This window comes from Eutrigla gurnardus (assembly GCF_963514095.1).
Source record: "Eutrigla gurnardus genome assembly, chromosome: 2".
Lineage (NCBI taxonomy): Eukaryota > Metazoa > Chordata > Actinopteri > Perciformes > Triglidae > Eutrigla > Eutrigla gurnardus.
Window position 1 is genome coordinate 27890071 of NC_139916.1, and position 22575 is coordinate 27912645.

The following is a 22575-nucleotide window of genomic DNA, read 5'->3' on the forward strand; positions in this document are numbered from 1 at the left end:
TGCCTTCGGACAGAGACGGAGAGAAAAACAGAGTGGATGGGAGATGCCCTTCCTCATCATCTGAAAACAATAAGACAACAAGAGAGCAGGAATTAAAAGACTACAGCCGTCTAATCTGGAACAACAGAGGAATGTCAGGGAGATGCCACAACCCTCTTTTATCCCAGATGTGTGCTATTAGGTCCACAGGCCCGATTCCCTGCGCCAGACTCTGCTGGATCGGATTTCTTCCTCCGCTAATGCCACCGGACATACGATCTGACAGAGATAATGATAATTACTTCAAATGACATGCCTTCCATTGTGGAAGGAGTGGAAAACACACACTCACACACGCACATAAAAACAAGGCAACGTTTGCAGAGCTTTACTGGCTTTCTCATCAAAACACAGCTCGGTACATTCCTCCACTATTTCAGTGTTTCACAACTTCTTGTGCTATTTTAGAGGATGGAAATGACAAAAAGTTCACTAAATTACTTGATATTTGAGAAGAAGCGCTGGAAAGTTTGGTTGTCAATGATTGCAATATCCAACACAGTCTCAGTTTGTGAAATAGTAACCATATTTTAATCTGCTGATCCATGTACATGGAAATACATTTTTCAATTTGTGTGGTGTCATCAGCATGACATTCAAACGGTAACTAATACCAACTAAAGTACTGTTTGTGCCCGAGCCATGTTTTTTCAGTTGGGAAGACAATACGCTACAAAACGGTTTTAGCTTAAGACAACAAAACCAACGTTAGGTTTAGACAATAAAACCAACGTTAGGTTTAGACAACAAAACCAACATTAGGTTTAGACAACAAAACCAACATTAGGTTTAGACAATAAAACCAACGTTAGGTTTAGACAATAAAACCAACGTTGGCTTTAGACAACAAAACCAACATTAGGTTTAGACGACAAAACCAACAAGACAACAAAACCAACAAGACAATAAAACCAACATTAGGTTTAGACAACAAAACCAACGTTAGGTTTAGACAATAAAACCAACGTTGGGTTTAGACAACAAAACCAACATTAGGTTTAGACAATAAAACCAACGTTAGGTTTAGACAACAAAACCAAGGTTAGGTTTAGACAACAAAACCGATGTTGGGTTTAGACAATAAAACCAACATTAGGTTTATACAACAAAACCAACAAGACAACAAAACCAAGGTTAGGTTTAGACAACAAAACCGATGTTGGGTTTAGACAATAAAACCAACATTAGGTTTATACAACAAAACCAACAAGACAACAAAACCAACATTAGGTTTAGACAACAAAACCAACGTTATAGTAATAGTGGACTAAATAATCCTGGTCTTAAACACAATCCTACAGAATTTCAACAACAGCTTTCAATAATGAATAGCTTTCAAAACATGTATTTGCAGTTGGAGTCTATTTTCAGGTTCCACACAAACCCAGAACACATGCCGAGCTTTACACCCCTGACTATTATTTGTGAGTTACACCAAATTTGAGCGGCTGAATATCCTTGGATGGAAGCAGCTTGAACCTGTGATGAAGCGGAGGTGTTTTAAGATGTTATCAGGCAGCTGCGCGGCCAACATAAAGAAACACGAGTCCTTTTTTAGCCACGGGGAGCCCGGCGACGTGGACATCCAGGAGTTATCATCTTCCTCATCTTCATATTTCATGTTTCCATCTGGAAGTGCTCAGGACAGAACGCCTCTGTGAGGGCCAGGAGACCTGTGAGCCTCTTTAAACTCAGTCCAACGACTTAATTAAACAGCAATAGCAATGAGATGCTGGTTTGATTTTGACTCACAATAACGCTGCTCTGCAAAATTATTATTGCTTTTTTCATAACTTTCAGTCATCTCTCCGTTTAGGATTCCTTCCCAAAGAGGAGATAAACATGTAAACACTGCATGCCGTCATCAGAAACCATGCTTGTTATATTGAATTTGAAATGAACAAAAACTCCCAAACTGAGTTCCATCCATCGTCTACCGCTTATCCTGTATTCAGGGTCGCGGGGGGGGCTGGAGCCGATCCCAGCTGTCATTGGGCGAAGGCAGGGTACACCATCGCCAGTCCATCGCAGGGCCAACATGTAGAGACAAACAACCATTCACACTCATACTCACATTCACACCTACGGGCAATTTAGAGTCATCAATCAACCTATCCCCATCCTGCATGTCTTTGGACTGTGGGAGGAAGCCGGAGAACCCGGAGAGAACCCACGCTTACACGGGGAGAACATGCAAACTCCACACAGAAGGAACCTGGGCCGACCCGGGAATCAAAACCGGGATCCTCTTGCTGTGAGGCGACAGTGCTACCCACTACACCACCGTGCAGCCCCATCCAAACTGAGTTGTGATGATTCAAATATTCAAACTGAAACAGGTGAAAGTTCCTGAATGTTTACTGACGATAACGGATGAACTCTGCTAACACTGAAAGAACATTTGAGTGAGGTTCCAACCCTGTACGTTCACAACTAAACTGGATTCTTAAACACGTGGTTAAAACGCAGCAATACTACTCGATTAGGTTTAAAAAAAAACATCATGGTGTGGATGAATGAAAGCGTTTGTTATGTTACTTAAAGAATGACCAAGCCCCTGTGTTTTGGTGCCTCGATTCTGAAAAATTAAGAGAAAATGCCTGTAAAAAAAGTTTAAGCATGGGCTGGATGGAGGCTAAGTAACACCCAGTCCCACATGGTGTATCATTACAATCACAGGACAGGCTTTTTTAAATCAAACCATCAACACATTACAGCATCTGGTGAAACAGTGATATTGACTCATTATGTGCTGAGGAATGTGCTTTCCTACACAGGGATCCTAAACATAAACATTAGTTTCAGCTGATGGAAGTGGTTTTGGGGGTTCGTTTACTCAAGTTATGGAGATACGCCACCATACCTGCTCCTGGAGGAAAGCTGTGAATATGAGCCTACAAGTGTTAAGAAGCACAGCTTGGAATCTTTTTATAAGGTTCAGTCTCTCTCACTTGGCATTATAAACCGTCTCAACACAGCACATAAACCAAGCCGTAAATCCGCAGTCCAACATAGTTAATAAGAAGCAGCTGGTCTTCTTTGTTTGTGGCTGATTTAAGATGTTTATGTTGTATAATGTTGCTTACTGCAGCTACCGTCTGCACCTGTAACCTCGCTGTGTGCCTCACCTGTAGGACAGCGTTTCTTCATCCTGCACCGCTGTGTCTCGCTGTGGGAAGGACAAAGGGACGCTGTTTTCTCTTCAGGCGTTCTCCCGGACTGCCCTCCCCCCCAGGTCCTGGTCTGCTTGCCCCACCTGAAGCCGCAGGCGATGCCGTCACGGAGACAGGCGCTCCAGTCGCTCCACTCTCCCAGCGGTGCCAGAATACAGTTGTCTAGGAGACGGGACGGTGAAGATTTCTAAGGTCATAGCATTTTACAACCAGTTTCACATGTGATGAATCCAAGAAGCTCAAAATGTTTTCAGATGAAAGAAACAGGCGCTGTGCGGTGAAGCCCTATTGTTCAGTAGTTCAAACTATTATGTGAGACGTTGAACAAGTTCCTCTGAGCCATCTGAGAGTGAAGTACAATCTGTCCTTTTTACTGAAAAAGACAACACCTTCTCCCTCCAAGTTGTCAAATAATTCAGTTTGTTCAGAGCTCCAAAGCATCAAACTAGGACTCTCTACATTCCCCTCTAATGTCACTTTATCAAATGTGTCCTACTTTTCCTGATTCAGAGGATCCAACTGATGGATCCTTCACAGCCCAACTTATCCCAACATTCATTGTGACTTTTTTAGCCAACGAGCTGATCAGCAGCAGAATAAACTCTCAGCCTGAAATCACGAAGCATATCCTCCAAAGGAATGTAAAATAAAAATAATCTGATATGAATCTCAAATCAGATACTATAATTACATTTTAATACTCTTTCTTTTTGCTAAGTGATGGAGCAGCAACGTTGACCCAAACAGGAAATTCTCTGTAGACCAGACCATTCCACAGACGGTTCGTTTCGGCCTTCAGGGTCTTTGAAGGACTCTGAATGATGGACACTGAAATTGGACACAGCTTAAATATACCCTAGTGAGGACTTTGTACTACATCTACCCATAATGCACGGGTGGCTGCGTCACATACAAATGGTCACATGATAAATGAGCGTTGTTGTCGGACGACAAGAAACAACGACGAGGCTGATTATTTGACGCCTTGACAGTGAGGACGTCTGGGAAAAGAAGTAAAGAAAAGAACGTGACTGAGTTAATTTTAGAAAAATCTATAATCTTCTTCAGACTGCTGGTAGCCACATTCCAGATGGATGGAAGCCAGCTGAAGCATTAACAATCGTAGTGGCTGGTCGCTGATGAGTGACATCATCCACAAAATCAACTTCTCCACAACGGAAAAAAGGAGCAGCCTCAGCCGAGACGGGCCAACGTTCCTGGGTAATCATCATTATTGTTGTCAGATTTGGGCTATAAAATGATTTCCAGTGAGTTCCCTGAGGTGTTTACCAACAGTCAGACATGAAACCTTAATGCGGCCAAGAGAACCAGATGTGGTCACGATGCCAAGGAACAACAGTAGCTGCAGATGGTGCAGGTGAATCATTCGACTACTTATCTCACTTACCGAGAAGAGACGGTGATACACAACTACAGGAAGACACATTACAGATCTCAAGACTTTAAATGTCAATCTCGTTGCATTCAAAGTTTGGCTGCATATAAAAAAAAACTTGTTGCTGAGAAACAGATAACAAGAAAGAAATGTGTCCACAGAACGTCTGTTCTCCGAAAAACATTTTAAATATTCCAAGACAAAAAGTCCCGAAGGCAGAACTTGTATGAGTCATGAAGCTGTCTGCAGTATTCAATGTGATAAGAAGTCTCTGAAGTTTTATAATGTCACAATGATTTGATCCATGTGAAAGTGTTTCAGGATTAGTTCAAGATTTCTTCACTAAAACATGTTTAATTTATGACAAAAACCACAAACTGATCCTCACATGAAATACTGCAGAAAAGTGTCAGCAGAGAGGGGGGCACGTCTGCTGTTCATTAAACCTCACAGATTAGTTGCATGTTATAGCTGGCTGGGGGTCAGTTTGTTTTCAGAGTTCACTTCATAACAGACAATGGTTGTGTATTCTCCGCCTACGTCGCCCTTTGAAAACCACAAAGGTGGAACCCAGCGGTCTCTCCATGAGACGCTCTGGTCTACAGAGGATTTCCTGTTTGCGTCACCAGCTGTTCCCGCCCCCACCCTTTGTAGATCCCCTCACCTAGCAACCAGAGGTGACTAAGTTTATCTGATTAAAATGGAGCCAGAGATCATAATTTATTATTTTTATTTTATATTCTGAAGGATAAGCTTTGTGATGTATTTCAGGCTGAGAGCTTATTCTTCTGCATCTCCTACTGCTGATCCGCTCGTACATGGCATGTTGGGTTGTGAAGAATCCATCTCTTGGATCTTCTGAATCTGGGAAAAGAAGGCTCTGAGCTGCATTGAACCATAGACTACATAAGAAGTGGACATGGTGACGTTACCCATTACATTAGTTAGTGGACTACGGTTTCTGCATTTTGGCCGTCACCATCTTGGATTTTTGCAACCACTGAAGGAAGGAACCATTTTTGGACTGTGGAGGAGCGACGGGTGGATCTAATATACACAAGCAGCAGAGCAGCACCCCGAGCAGCAACCTTACTTGATCTGGATCCATCTGGATTACAAAATGAACATCATGCTGTATTGAAGAAGACTTGAAACTACAGATTCAGACCATAAACTCATGTTTACAAAGTTTACTGAGATAATAAATCAAGTGAGAAGTAGGCTCATTTTCTCATCGACATGCAAGTTCAAGGCCCTCCAGCTTCACTTTTCAGAACCGGAATATTGGTTTTGTTGTGTATACCTAACGTTGGTTTTGTTGTCTAAACCTAACGTTGGTTTTGTTGTCTAAACCTAACATTAGTTTTGTTGTCTAAACCCAACGTTGGTTTTGTTGTCTAAACCTAACGTTGGTTTTGTTGTCTAAACCTAACATTGTTTTTGTTGTCTAAACCTAACGTTGGTTTTGTTGTCTAAACCTAATGTTGGTTTTGTTGTCTAAACCTAACGTTGGCTTTGTTGTCTAAGCCTAACATTGTTTTTGTTGTCTAAACCTAACGTTGGTTTTGTTGTCTAAACTTAACGTTGGTTTTGTTGTCTAGGCCTAACATTGTTTTTGTTGTCTAAACCTAACGTTGGTTTTGTTGTCTAAACCTAACGTTGGTTTTGTTGTCTAAGCCTAACATTGTTTTTGTTGTCTAAACCTAACGTTGGTTTTGTTGTCTAAACTTAACGTTGGTTTTGTTGTCTAAGCCTAACATTGTTTTTGTTGTCTAAACCTAACGTTGGTTTTGTTGTCTAAACCTAACGTTGGTTTTGTTGTCTAAGCCTAACATTGTTTTTGTTGTCTAAACCTAACGTTGGTTTTGTTGTCTAAACTTAACGTTGGTTTTGTTGTCTAAACCCAACGTTGGTTTTGTTGTCTAAACCCAACGTTGGTTTTGTTGTCTAAACCTAACGTTGGTTTTGTTGTCTAAACCTAACATTGTTTTTGTTGTCTAAACCTAACGTTGTTTTTGTTGTCTAAACCTAACGTTGGTTTTGTTGTCTAAACTTAATGTTGGTTTTGATAGAAAAATTAGTTACAGTAACAGGAAACAAGTTTTTTGTTGCTCAGTACGAGCATGTTTCACAGACTGCTGGAACAGCTGGTCGCTCCTCCACAATCCAATTATCGTCACTTCCCTTAATTGTGCAAAAAAATCCAAGATTGCGATGGCCAAAATGTTGAACTATAACCGTAGCCCACAAAGCAATGGTTGACGTCACGATCACTACGTTGACTTCTTATATACAGTCTTTGGTTAAGGCAACAAAACCAACGTTAGGTTTAAACAACAGAACCTAGGTTTAGAAAAACCTTCACAACAACACTTTGGTTGGGACTTGCAGTGTCTGATGATTGAAAGTGTTGTGGGACCCATCCACCCCCCCTGAACATGAAACCAATAGCTTGTATTTAGTGACTATTTCCTGACCCGCTACAGCACTGGGCTGGTATATCAGCTGACGTATCCTTCCACTGTTCTCTGATCAGGTCACAGGTCATTTCTGTTAGTTTAACGTCTTGACTCACCGAGACAGTCTGTGTGGTGGGCGAAGGTTCCTGCTGGGCAGCTGCTCAGACACTTCCCTTTGTACAGCTGGAAGCCGGGTTTACACTTGGTGCAGAAGTCCCGGCTGAAACAGTGCTCACAGTCCAGAGAACGGCATTCTGGGAGGGAAGAGACCGTCACACATCTAGTGAATAAACAGTTTGGGTGAATTCAGGAGGAAAGGCTCTTTGTCAGAAAGAAAGGATGGAGCTGATCAAACACGTTTCTCTAGTCCACACTATGTAGTGAGGGAAATGCTGCAGAAAGTCAGACAGATATTGCATCTTTACTGACGATGTGATGTATTTCCTGTCAGAGCAGCATTGACATATAAGTCTTAATGCAACGCGACGCCTACTAAATAACATTCCCATATAACTAAACTTCACTCTCAATTAGAGGGAATTTTCAAGTCAAACAATCTCAGTTTGAAACTGAAACAAAACAACTGCTACAAAAGTATATGTTTAGGTTGAGACAATAAAACTACTTGGTTAGGTTTAGTAAAAACATCATGGTTTGGATTCAAATGAAACAAAACAAAATCCCCCAAAAATTCTTGGTTCTAACGGGACACTAACATCAGTCTCCTGGTGAAAGTCCTGTGTTTTTGACCCATGCACCACCCAGACCTCCTCCCTACCTGGACCTCCACAGAATCCTTTGAAAGTCATTTGTCTGATCGGCACCAAAATGTGGAGCTGAGCTGGTTGATGTCAAGTCTTCTCACATGGACATGTAACAGAGTGTCTGCTGTCAATGCCGATCAGAATGTATTTAAACTGTAAATGTCATTTTTGCAATCAGGAGGATGACTGATACTTCCGGTCTGTGATAAAGAAACTTGTGAACTCTTCTTGAGCACAATTTCAGTGAACAAGACAAAAATGAAGCAATGTGAGGTAAGAAACCAATATTTTTCTGGAGTGAATTTGGAGAGCATCCTCAAGAGTTGGTTAAACTGTTTACACGGTAACTGTTTGCTGTTGGTCAACTCCTAAATTCTTTCCATCGGACAAAAAACAATCAGAAGAGAGTGTTTGTGGAAACATACTCATGCAGCGGTTGATGTCCTTCCCTCTCTGTCCGTAGTGTCCAGTGGGACAGGCGTGGAGACATGTTCCATGGTGAGACATCCCCTCCCTCTGCAGGGACAGGAAGAGGCGCTCAGGGCAACGCACACAGCCGTTGTCACGGGAACACTCCAGACAGCTGCGACACTCCGATGTCTCTCGTTGTGCTGCAGGAGATGAGATGGAGAGCTGATTAGGACGGAAAGACAGAGGGGACATGGGAATGAAGACGGATGAGGGTAAGAAAGACAGACATGGACAGGACCTAAATCAAATCCTAAAAACGTTTCTTTCATCGTCACGTACACAGCGTGGTGAAATGAAGATGAGCAACTGGGAGTTCGGGGACACATGGACATGCAGATCTGAAGATCGAACCGACAACCTCTTCCTCAAGATACAATCCACCACGGAGACAGACAGATCTGGAGGGACTCACTTTGTCCTTCATTTAACTGTTAAAACTACAAACCAGTCTGTCTTGTATTTGTCTGGACATTCAACATATTTTCCTAAATATTCAACTTTTCCCACAAAATGTTCTCCATTTAAATTAATGTTCAAACTGATGAAAAATTATGCATGATTCATTTTCATTAATTTGCTATTGGAGTCATTCAACTTTTCAATCCCATTCACGCTAACTGAACCCATTCACACCTTTTCAACTATTTCTACTACTGTAATCTTTTTTAGATACATCTGTGTTTATTATCTACGACAACCATTTACTGAAGTTACTACGAGCAGGAAGTCACCAGTTAACATGGTCACTGTTCAACCCAAACACCTGTTGCTCTGATCCTGTCGGAGTCTGTTGGAAAATCACGTAACAACCAGACATTTAGAGGCTTACAGTTTTAATCCAATGTTTATAGTCTGGAAGGCTGAGGGAAACCAGGCTTCATTGTAGATGCCACCAGTTTATAATGAACATTTCTTTCAGTATGCAGCTGTCTCTTAGAGGCCTGCTGGGCTTTACCCCTCATGTGTCCTCATGATTCTATACAAAAAAACAGCAAAGCCATCAAAAGGTCCATGTGTGTCTTCTGGCACGCAAAGAGAGTTCAGTGCAGCTCACTGATGATACAGTTCACATGTCTCGGTAGCCTACGTCTAAGCCAAAGTCAATCTCATTATGTTATAACAGCAAGCAGCAATGTCTGATGATGGCTCCCAGACAAACACTACACACAATATAGGAATGCTTCCAATCCGGTGGAGATAGGGGGGGGTTACAGAAAGACAGGCAAGGTGGGATGGAAAGTAAAGAGGGATGGAAAGATGGCCTGAATATACCGAGGAGGTGAAGGACAGGCAGAGAGTGCGTGTGAGTCTGAACAATAGCAGAGTCTGATCTTTGAAAAAAAAAATAATCTCCTTGTCGAGCCAAGTTAATACAATCTGTTAGTTTAATGTTCTGGGACATGAATGGTAAACACTAAAACAAATGTTAAGTTAATTAGGATCCTTTTTCATGGTGGACACATGAATTAAAACACGTCCAACAACACAGGACTTTCAACAACCAGATCTTTGTTGGACACCATGTGTTGTTTTGAAGTGACGTATCGGTGCAGGTTTTCCTAAACATAACTAAGAGTTTTATTGTCTTAATCTAAGATTGGTTTTATCCTCTAAACCTAATGTTTTTTTGTCTAAACCTAACATCATTGTTTTTTGTCTAAGGGCACACTCACACTAAGCAACATAAAATCAAACAAAAGACTAGTTAGATATGAAACCCCCAAATCATTAATGTTACAGTTTGTCTTTGATATAATAAAACACTTTTCTTGGAATTGAGCATTTATTGCCAGGATCAGTCCAAAATACAAAATTCAGAAAAATGCATTAAAGAACTACAGACCTGTGAAATATGAACACAAAGCATCTCTGGTGTTGTTTGATGTGGTCTTCGCTCAAAAAGTATTGCAATTGCGTTCCTCATTGTCTTCTTGAACATTGGTATCATCATTGTCCTCATTGTTGTCTTCACAAAAAAGTGAATAGTGAGATGACTGTGTTGATGATGCTGATGCTGCAGTCAGACCTCTTCATCAGGCACCACGTTCTTCCCTTTCCACAGTCATCCTAGACCTGCTGAGACAGTTTGTCGGTTTTCAGGGTATGTCTTCACCAACCATGGTGATAATGGATATGCCGACTCCCCCATCACTACTGGCACGTTTACTCCTTCCAACCTCTCTGTGATATCAGGGAACAGTGTACTGCCCTGACCCTACTCGTACAAGGATGAATTGCCAAACACCCTGGCATCATGGACTCTGCCAGGCCAACCTACATTGATTTTCCAGAACCGAAGTCAGTGGTCAACCACACATTTTAGGGTGACAGTAAAAACCTCTACTGTTATCTACGGACTCTACAGGGCTGTCGGGTGGGGCTAAAATCCAAATATGAGTTCCATCAATAGCCCCTCCACACTGTGGGAAACCCCACCAGAAACCCTTAATAATCTCCTTGAACTCAAGTTCAGAGGGTCATCGGATGTAGAGGGGCAGCATGGCGTTAACAATGACAGAGGTAACATGATTGGCTACAGTGACTGCAGTAGACCAATGCAGTGGCCAATTCCAAATAAATGGGTGATGGTCTTGAACTCCACATTTGCGGACAGTCTCTGGGTGCAGATTGCCACACGTTGCTTCACAGGTACTGGTCTCCTGAATGTGGTTGCCTGTCTTGAAGATATGGTCTGAGAATGTTGCACAACTGTTGGACTGTGCTCTTTATCATTCTGAAATTGAAACTGCCACTTATAATCCATCCAGTTGGTGATGACGTGCTCCCACCACACACCACATCTCTGCTGAATCCAGATGGTCCTGAAGCAAAAGGAGAAGTTATGTAAATTTGAAATGAAGGCAAGAACACAAGAAGTCAAAATATTCTGAGAATAAAGTCATAGTTTTAAAAGAAAGCAAGTGAAATAATTATGAAAATAAATACATTTTTACAAGAAAAGGTCCTTTCTAAACCTGTGGGAAATGCGCACTGTGTTTCAATCAACATGCTCAGGGACGGGCCAATATTTGGGTAGTATTGATCCGTGCAACAATGTTTGCTAATGTTAACTACACAAGTTCAGGCTTCTGCTTATGTGCGCTGTGCTAACTATACAACATATTTTTAAAGGGGCTTCTGTTTCAGGTCAAAAGCAAAACAGCCGATTAACAAAAACATTTATGAGCATGACATAAAGTAATGGCTGCCTATGACACTAAATGTTATGCATCACATAATAAATAGTTTTCAAACACACACATGCCTGACAAACACAAACTTTAACAAAGTACTGGGACGATACACCCATCAACTCATTTGAAGATTTTTGGTTTTACAACTGATCTGGTTCTTACCTTTTTGATGAAGGAGAATTCTAGTCAGCAAGTAAAGTTTCCAGGCCTCCCTGTCTCCTGCTAGCACGTCTAGTTGAGAATGAGCATTCCAGGGGTGTTAGTGGGCCGTAACTGGACAAAACAACTCGACCGACTCAGAGCGCAGAGACGCACTCCTGTGAAACTAAGGACCCGGCATCATGATGTAAAGCCATGCGTACGTGTTGTATTACAATTCGTTGCCAAATATACAAGAGGCTTAGGCCCGGTTGGGCTTGGAGCAATGTTAGTGCAAAACATTGGTTTTGTTGACTATCACTTATTTTGGTTTAGTTGTCTACACTCTGTGAAGTGAATACAGGCTTTTTAAAACGTGTAGGCTACATTTGTTTATCATTATAAGAGTTTCTTGACAGATGTGCTTACTCACTCATACAATTGTCACATATCAAACTAAAGAAGTGCTGAAGACCGAACACTTCATCTCTGTGAGCTCAGTTTAGCTGCTCTTTGGCACAGACGTGTTTTTAATCAGCAGCTCGACATGTGAATGTGATGCATAACTGACGTAAATCTCCCAACGAGAGAAAGAGACTCCTTTTAAGAGCTGCCACTTTGTGAAGGATCAATCATGCAGGGGAGATCCATCATGGAAGAGTTTCTCTGCCAACAGAAGCTGCCATTGACCAGAATGCAATGCAGCCACATGATCCACATCCTTGTTTTTCCAACTTGATAAAATGTGCTACCACTTTCTCACACTACTCTGTGTGACAGAAGTGTAAAAACGGACATTAACTCTCGTTACAGTGAGAAGTTTGTTTTGTGTCGGCTGCTTGTTGGGATATTTTACTTTAAATTAGTACTTTGCATGATAAGTAGCTTTCATAGTTTGTTGTATCAGCTGTCTGTCTGTTGACCTGTCTGTCTATTCACCCATGTCTGGTCACCTGTCTGTTCACCTGTCTGTCTGTTCAGCTGTTTGTCTGTCCGTCCACCTGTCTTTTTACCTGTCTGTCTGTACACCTGTCTATCTTAAACTGAGATATGGAAGGAAATTGTTGTGCAGCATTTGCAAAACAAAGTGGAAAAAAATGCTCATAAAACAAATATAAAAAGAATATATGTGCTGTATTTGACAACAACAATGCAGGCAACTTAAGGATCAATCATTATAGATGGTTATTGTGGTTAAAGTGGCAGAATATAAATTCTGATATACCACTTTTGTAATCACCAACATTTTGATGAGGTTTCAATACATGGTTTCCCCCCTTAGTAACTGATTACAATTACATCTATTTATTGAATTAAGTTACTGTAGAACATGTAACTAGTTACTCACAACACTGTTTATTCTGCTGCTGATTCTATAAGAAGTTTGAGGCTCCTCAGTCTGTTCACCTGTCTGTTCACATATCTGTTAATCTGTCTGTCTGTTCAATGAATGCGGTTTATATTACTTGTTGCACCCTCCTCAGTGTCTACAGCTCTTTTGATTTATTATCGGTCACATTAGTTTAATTGTCTGAGCTTTGTCCCTTTATGGTTTAATGTAGTCAGAATGCACTGAGGAAGGAGGCTATACATTTTTAATAACAATCTTTTGTATGAAAAGGCTGCAGACTAACAATAGAAGTAATTTATTGTTGGTTTGGACTTAATAGCTGATGTTGTGCCACTAATAAGTTGACTCTCTTTTTACTTTCAAAAATCTCACAGTATGGTGACTTTACATAATGGGCCCTAGTTTCGTAGACTAGGCGTAGTCAGGGCGCAGCGCACCTGCGCCACGCCGACGGGGTGTGTCCGCCTCGACTTTGCAAGTTTCGTGCACCGCGCAGGCTAGCGCAGGCACACCTCCCGTCTCGCCCACCCGCGCAAGTGGGAAAGAGGGAGGAGAAGAAGGCGTGAGTGGGAGAGGAGGAGGAGACGAGGCGTGGACTGGGATTAATACAGCCGATTCAGAACTTCACCAATCAAATGAGCTCCTCTCCTCACCTTTAATGCGTTAGGGGAGGTTCAGCGCAAGTTCCGTCACTTGACAACCCGATGACAGAAGCAGCGCCGCCGCTCCCACCACGCGCATCACGCGCTGTGCGTGCGTTAAGTCATAATAATTATAATGCCGATATGATATCACTATAGAAATTGTAGGCACATTTTAGGCATGTCTATCACAAAAAGGGTCAGGGTGCACAGCTCATCATCTGCGCTCCACAGCTGCCCCGGATTCCCCGTCCAACACCAGAACGGCGGGACACCGGGACCTCGCGGGCCGCTCAGACCAGCTGCAGCCCCAACTCCGGTTCCAGCTCGGCAAAGTTGCGCGTTTCTCCATACTGCAGAGGCGCAAGACCAGGGACGAGCTGCTGTATTTTTTTTTTAAAGATGTTTTCAGGCGTAGACGCATTTTATTAGCAGTGGATAGATATGAAAAACAGGAGAGAGAGAGGGAGATGTTTTGGTCCGAGAGGCTGAGTTTCCGTTACGCGTGCCATCCGCCTTTGATCTGACGTCAGTGACGGGACAATCTATATAGATATAAATTCACGTGTTGATTCAATTAGTTGCATTAAATAGTGTTTGTTGTGATTATTTATTGCATTTAAATGTGCCTGGAACTGTGGAAACCTGCCTGTGAGGTCTTGGTGACGTGTGCGCACTGCGCGCCGGTCAGCCAAACTGCCACTCCGCCAGCTGTAATTCGCCTTAAATGAATGGACTTTATTTGCGCCTTGCGCCTTACGCCATGAGCAGACTAGGTTGGAGCTGGCGGGCTTTTGGCGAAGTCTCGGCGAGGCTTTTTGCCACAAAACTTCCGCTACGCCAAGCTGAATCTGTGACGCCTCCCCCTGCTGCGCCGCCACACCCATCTTGGCGCAGGCGATCCACCAAACTGCCAAACTGACCGTGCGCAAGGCTGCGCGGGTCGAAACTTGCATTATGCCGGCTGCGCCACCCTGCGCTGCTCCACTAAACTAGGGCCCTATATATTAATGCATTTTAGCGACCTACTGTTCACAGTGTTACGCAAGTATTTTTACTTGATTAAACTGAAAGGATTCAAGGATCATTTATTGTCACTATGAAATGTATTATTGTGACACAAGGCAAACATGTAGCGGTGACATTTGGTCTGGTTGGTGATCGGACAAGGTCACAATGAATCCAATCCCCACGCTTCCTTCTGTGACAGTGATGAGTGTATTCTGTCATATTAGAGAGATGAATTATACTTGATTAAAATCACAGAGGTGCTGGACTATCAGTACAACCAAAGGTCTGAATCAAGACCTCTAAAAAATGTTTGAACAAAATAAAACAATATTTTTGAGCGTAGGTGATGTGATTTCAAGTATATTTTCTGATATCTTCTCATATAGTTTTCTCCCGGTGTGTATCATGTGGTGTGAGCACTGCACCAGACTCCATTTAAAAATTTAAAAAGATTTTTATAGGCTTCATTACTTGTCATCAACCAGCTTTAAAATGTAGTGCTGTGTGGTGGATCTAATTCATGCCGATGTGAAAACGAGTGCTTCATGGTGATTTAGAAAAGGGACTGATAATAAATATTAGGAAAATCAAGTGATAAAGTTTGAGAACAGAGTTTGACGTCAGAAACTATTTAACATATAGAAGAGAAATGACCTGGAGTCATTTATAGAAACATAGTGGGTCTACTAATTAAGATATGAGGTTTTCATTCAGACAAAACCGTTGTGGTATCAAATACAATTTCATTTTGAAAATACTTGTTACAGCATGTTTTGACAAATAGAGCATCATAGTTTGAAGCTTGGTGTCGCTGACCAAGCGTCACTTTTTGACGTGTTGGTGTGAGTTACACTCCAAACCCAAACTCTTCTCAATCTGTCATTGTTTGTGTGCTGGTTTAGGTAACACTTAGCAATGACCTTTGACCTTGCACATGTTAAGGATGTGTTTTCACGTAATCTCAGTTTAGATGAGTTAGGAATAATGGTGAACAGAGATGGGGACTAAGTGAAGAAGAGTCCAGAACAGAGCAGAATAACTCATTTCCCTGATTTGGGACCTCACTTTGAGGTCAAAGACAAACAGCTCTCTTCACATGTGCTATCGATCTACAGGCTTAAGGGACTTTTAGAGGCGCGGCAGGTTTAGGTAGCGTAAAACGTTGACCTTTGACCTTGCATGGGATTGCACTAGGTTTTTAACAAGCACCAGGTGTAACAAGGTCCGTCGGGGATTCAGGGAAACATGCTGGGGATTCCACCCTAAAACTGAATTCACATAGAAGGTTTTGAATAGAGGCAGTAAAGTCTGATGAGACATAGTTTCTAAATTCAAAACAACAGGAAAAAAAAAAGCCAAATGTATGATGTAACATTTGTTTTTTCCAACATAAACTTCTGTAAGTATCCTTTTGGGAAGATGATACTCACCAAACAAACAAACAAACAAACAAACAAACAAACAGAAATCCACTGATGAAATGATCTAAAATCAACGTGCAGCTTCTTCACTTTGAGTGAACTGGCATGACAGCGTATTTGATCTGAATATCTTGAACTTTAGTGAAGCAGCATGCAGACGCTTTTCCAAATAAACTAAAAAACTAATGATGAACTTGGCCTGGAAAATCTAAGCCTTGTTAACCGTGATGGTCGGATTTAGAAGTTAGATACATTTTTTAATTTTACGGTGTGAGTTAAACTTTGTGTCGGATGTTGATATGACTAATTAACAAAAGAGTCCTGACAAACAGACCAAACATTACCTGTGTAATGTCATGAGTATCATCATGACATTACACAGGTCATGATGATACTCTACCTCTGTTATTATCTTAGATCTCAACGTGTCAGGTTGGTTTAGTGTTGCAAATGAAGAGATCATAAAGTGACCAATAGAAATAGCAAGAATTCGTTTTAGGGTGTGCCGCTTCTGTAGATGGTGCCAGAATACCCACAATGCACCATGATGTGTACATTAACAGGAAAAAGGTGCCAGGTGCGAGTTAAAATAACACAAGATGTGCAGCCCCTGATGACACACGTGTGAGCGTCCAGACGATTGATAGCAGTTGAGCTGTTAGTGAACACATTTTTCGCCATGTGACAGTGAAGTTGACCGAGCTGCCGTTACATCTTCATACTCACACCCTGATGGAAGATGGTTTCCTCCAGGGTGTGTGTGCAAAACACTGTGCTCGTTCTACTGATACACAGACCAAACCTTAATGTATTATTCATATAATTACAAGTGACCAAAAACACACCTCACACACACACTGCTGCTTTTAGTTGGAGGTAATTTGTCTGCCATGTGTCAGACTTCAGTCCAGATCTTCTCACAGGTCTGCAGATGTGACTGTTTTTTGACAGTGATCAAGTGATTTTTTGAAAAAAATAAAAATAATAATAATAATTATTATTATAATTATATATATATATATATATATATATATATATATATATATATATATATATATATATATATATATTTATTAATTAAGTGTATTATTTACTTTATTTATGTCTAGTGCCTGGCCATTAGACAATATGAAAAAAATCTTCATGATTATCCTGCCAAAATAATTGCGATTCACTATATTATCCTGATAATATATATAAAAAAAATAAATATGTAAAGAAAAGAAGAAAAAAAATGTCCTAAACCTGTCTTTATGCCGCATACTTGTCCGTGGGGGGGGGGGGGGGGGGGGGGGGCGGGGGTTGATCTGTTGTCCGTTTTCTATGTCTTTGGTCTGTGTTTTATATATTTGTGGGAAAACCCTAATAAAAAAAATAAAAAAAATATGTTTAAAATTCTCAAAATAACACTTAAACATACTGGCATCACATTGAGGAAACAAATATTTTTATTGAGTCACAGAAGAGTCACCACCTTTTTTTGTGAACATCCCTTTTCATGAAAAACAATTAAGATGATCATTAACCATGAAGTCCTCCCTGCATAAATAAAAAATAATTTGATATATATTTTTTTCAATCCATTACTCTTTAAATCAGCAAACAAAAACAAAACACATTTCGACCTGAACCTTCAAGCCAACACCAGGTTTGTGCTCCTGCTAGTCAGTGGTGGGCAGATTGAGTTGACCAACACATCTGTAAATATCAACAGGAGGAGAGCTAGTCCATATGAACTGTTAGCTGCTAGCTGTTAGCTTTCAGCTTTTAACGGTGTGCTGTTAATTATTAGGTGTGGGCTGTTAGCTTTTTAGCTGTTAACTATTAGTTGTTGGCTGTTAGCTTTTTAGCTGTTAACTATTAGTTGTTGGCTGTTAACTTTTTAGCTGTTAACTATTAGTTGTTGGCTGTTAACTTTTTAGGTGTTAGCTGTTAACTATTAGTTGTTGGCTGTTAGCTTTTTAGCTGTTAACTATTAGTTGTTGGCTGTTGGCTTTTTAGCTGTTAGCTGTTAACTATTAGTTGTTGCCTTTTTAGCTTTTAGCTGTTAACTATTAGTTGTTGGCTTTTTAGCTGTTAGCTGTTAACTATTAGTTGTTGGCTGTTGGCTTTTTAGCTGTTAGCTGTTAACTATTAGTTGTTGCCTTTTTAGCTTTTAGCTGTTAACTATTAGTTGTTGGCTTTTTAGCTTTTAGCTGTTAACTATTAGTTGTTGGCTTTTTAGCTTTTAGCTGTTAACTATTAGTTGTTGGCTTTTTAGCTTTTAGCTGTTAACTATTAGTTGTTGGCTGTTGGCTTTTTAGCTGTTAGCTGTTAACTATTAGTTGTTGGCTGTTGACTTTTTAACTGTTAGCTGTTAACTATTAGTTGTTGGCTGTTGGCTTTTTAACTGTTAGCTGTTAACTATTAGTTGTTGGCTGTTGGCTTTTTAACTGTTAGCTGTTAACTATTAGTTGTTGGCTGTTGGCTTTTTAGCTGTTAACTATTAGTTGTTGGCTGTTGACTTTTTAACTGTTAGCTGTTAACTATTAGTTGTTGGCTGTTGGCTCTAAGCTGTTGACAATTAGCTTTTGGCTGTTAGCTGTTGGCTGACAGATATTAGAGATGAATATGAGATTTTCTAACACAAGGTCGAACCAGCTGGGAATACATCACTCAAACTACTGCAATCAAAGCAAATATATTGTCTAATCATGTGTCATGCAAATAACCACTAGAGATGACAATGACAAAATAAATTAAATAAATAAATAAATAAGGACTGGTGACATTTATTATATTGGTGGTATTATATATACAGTGATGGGGGTGAAAACATGTAATTTGGAATTTAAATTTACTAAATTGGTTTCATATTCACAGTTTCATTGTTTGCAATCAAAGAATTAAAATCTAGATGTTGCTTAGAGGAAACCAGCTAGTTGTTCTGTCCTGTTTTCTTGTTCATATATTTTCTTTTGCTCCTTAAAAAAACTATATATGTATATATATATTGTTACATGCAGCCTTACTTTCAGTGAAGTGTGTATTGTGATTCTTGGTACAGACATGCTGAATTATCGTGTTGTGTAATATGGATATATAAATACATTAGACCCAGCAGATGGACAGCGTTTGAATCTGGATACAAAACCATGGAAACGTTTTAAATGTTGATCGGACTCACGCGCTCACAGGTGCTCATAATTACCTACAGTAACCTCACAGAAACACTAATGCACAAAATAATGACTTCAACCTCCTGACTTCTACGCTTCAATTTTCACGCTCTGAAAACTTCAAACCTTTGCAGTTGTGAGTTTTAGCAGCTAAAGGAACCAGGTCCAGATGTTATGGAGGCGATGAGGGGTAAACCACTGAGAGGTAGGGGGAGGGAGGAACAAAATGACAACATAAATCCCTCCACTGTGAAGTGATGAGTTCTGACAGCTGCTCGACCTGTCGAGGCCACGACCACCATTTGATCCTTAAACCTAAAATTGGGATCTACATCCAAGCTGTTCTGATCTGTTAGTGTCAATGCAATAGATCTTTGAATACATATATAATTTTAACAGTAATATTCAGACAAATTAGATTTATTAACATATTGCACAAACCTTCATTCTATTATTTTTCATAATATTATGGTCATTTTGTACGACTGCTCTCATTTCCATCACTTATTTAAACAGTCTATTTAAAACAGTCTGATAGTTATTGTTAATATTATATTTGTTCATTATAATTGAGCAGAGTATTACATTGAATTGAACTTTGTCGGTCTGCTATATTTGAGGCGGCGGTGCTCTGCTGAATGAGAGGTGGTCGGTACCTGAACGCCTCACCTCAGGTCGGTTCAGTGTCGGAAGACAAAACGGTGTACTTGAGACCGGACCTCTCTCTATTAGTCCCAAATTCCTGAGGAAATGCCTGACACCGCTGAGCGGGTCACCAAATACACGTGTGGCTCTGGTGACACGACTGTTTTCAATGAGGACTCATTAGACTAAATCTGGTTTGAAGAATTATTTCCAACAGAACTTAACAACAAAAACAAAAATAATAAGACAAAGTCTGTCCAGATGGTCCACATTCAGTCCTGTCATGATATGAAAGTGTTTTTTGGTGCAATGGAAGGAAATGCTGTTGTAAAATGGCAAATATGACTAATACATGTGCACTGAACCTCTTCATTTCCTGTCATTTATCCTATTTTTGTCCATTAGTTTAATTTTCAAATTTGCCTCGCAAGATGGAACAATGTGCTGAGACATCAGGGACTAAGAAACTTGGTTCTTTTTTTCTTTTTTACTATTAAGATTAAAGTGTCTAGTAGACACAAGACAATATTAAAAAACTGGCTAAAATGTGTGATTCACAATATTATCCTGATAATCATCAAAATACACTAAAAACATAATGGTACTAAAACATGCTGCAATCTCTTTGAATCACATTTTGTCGAGAAACAAATATTTGTATTGCATCACAGATATTTCCATTTAGTGAAGATCATAAAAGACAAATTAAATAATAACGGATAAATAAAATAAAGTAATTGCAAGATTGTGAGAGTCTGTTCTTTCTGATTATTCCTGGAGGCCTATTTTAAAATACATAATTTAGGCTTTATTTTTCACTTCTCTACCATGACATCTTCTTTTTACATTATACCGATAATAAAAAGAGACCAAGATTAACTTATTGTGATATTTTTTTTATCACAATCAAATTGTATATTGTCCCATCCCTAGTAAATGAAGATCTGAGGTCAAACCTTTTTTAATAAGACACAATTTTCCAAACCAAAGTATTTGTCTGTAAATGTGTCACGGTCAAGGTTATTTTATAATGTGTCTACATTTACTATAATGTAGAGAAGTTAGTTCCATCATGTGCTGCATCAGTTCAGATCGCACTAAGAGACTTGTGAGTTTAAAACTCAGGACTGCAGATATGGACCCCCTAAAACCCTCTACAGTAGTTTTCCCAGAGTACTCACCACTTTGTTTCTGCATGACGCCAGACCCTATTTTGATCACCTCACACAGCAACCATATCACAATGGCAAAGAGTTGCAAATGCATCTGGGCTGCTGGCGAGCGCCCGCTTCAGCAGCGGGCTGCGGACATCTGCAAGGACTCCGGGGGTGGCAGGTTGAAGATTAAGATCCACAGCAAGGGACAGGAAGAGACAAGTAGGGCGAAGACGGGGCGATTAAAAGGTGATGGGAGGACGGAGAAGATAATCTGGCAGGGCCTGACGCAGCGATGAAAAAAGGCTGTAGAGTTTAAAGGTGAGAGGAGAGACTCCTTTGTCCTGTTTCACCCAGAAGATTTAGGGCTGCGATGAGGAGACCATAAACAACAAAAGGAGAGAGTCGGAGAAAACAGAGGTTTCAAAGCAGAAAGCTTCGTCTGCTTCCCCAGACTGGAAGCTTGGAGGGAAAACTCACCATTTAACTACCACTGTCAAATTTGCGATAAACGAGCTCCACTTATCCCATAGCCATCTTTAACCCTTTATAGGGTGAGCTTTCAGGGCCTAAGTGGTTCCATATTTCCAGCTTGATCTTTACCCCCCTCTTCCTGGCTCTATCTATCGTTGTTCAGTCTCTTCTTTTTATTAGCCCTGTTTATGTTTTCTGCTTGTTCTGTGGAAATCCTATTTGTCATTAAAGTTAATTTGACCACCCCAGGTGGAATAAAATCTGCATTGCTGATAGTTTAAACTTTGATTACTGTTCATTATATTGTTGTGTCTGTTTGGGTCTCAGTCAAATAGGTAGGATGTCTGCAAGTTCGGGTCAAAGATGAAGAGCTTGTTTTAAAGACACACAGTTATAAATAAAGCATGTGCATTACAGCTGCATCATTTATTGTTTCGGCAGCAACAATGCGATGTGCACGTGCACAGTAATCACATGGCAGGACGTGCAAAGCAGGCGTCGACCTCTGATTCTCAACAGTGAGGCCAGCAACGAGGTGCCTTAAACTTGCATTCTCTCTGCTGGACATCGTCACTTGATTTATTACCTTAGGAAACATTGTAAACATGAGCTTATGGTCTCAAACTCTAGTTCTTCATCAATACAGCATGATGTTCATAGTAAATGATGGTCCATTTAGTGTCAAATAAACCATAAAGCATGGTATGCTTGAGGGCGGGGCTACCTGGTGATTGACAGGTAACTACCGTCGCTACCAATACAATTCACTACTAAGATGACTTTAACACTTAGCTGTAAAGTTGACCTTGAATTATGAAGGTAACTTTGTTAACAGCTTCTCACCAGCAACCAGGTGGCTCCTCCACAGTCCAAATATTATGTGATATTATGTCATGCTTATGTTCGCTGGTCCAAGATGGCCACGACCAAAATGCACAATTTGAGCCTTCACTACCGTAGTCGACAACCAAATGAGTAAAGTCACAATGTCAACGTCTTATACACAGTCTATAATTCAATAAAAGTGAGAAATACAGCCTTCTTTCATGAACTAATTTCCCTGTAGACAGGCAAGTGGTCTTCTGA

At 40.5% G+C, this 22575-nt stretch overlaps 1 protein-coding gene across 1 annotated transcript in view; it reads right to left on the bottom strand.

Annotated features, from left to right (window-relative positions):
- The window catches only part of rspo4 (R-spondin 4), a 39675-nt gene extending 18238 nt beyond the window's left edge, over positions 1-21437 (bottom strand). Inside the window, exons 1-4 of the mRNA XM_084025862.1 lie at positions 21043-21437; positions 8257-8442; positions 7184-7321; positions 3168-3374 (exon numbers count right to left, since the gene is read on the bottom strand). Of these exons, the coding sequence (XP_083881988.1) occupies positions 3168-3374; positions 7184-7321; positions 8257-8442; positions 21043-21127 (616 nt within the window). The 5' untranslated portion in view covers positions 21128-21437. The remainder of the gene's footprint in view (positions 1-3167; positions 3375-7183; positions 7322-8256; positions 8443-21042) is intronic.
- Positions 21438-22575: the final 1138 nt, after the last annotated feature.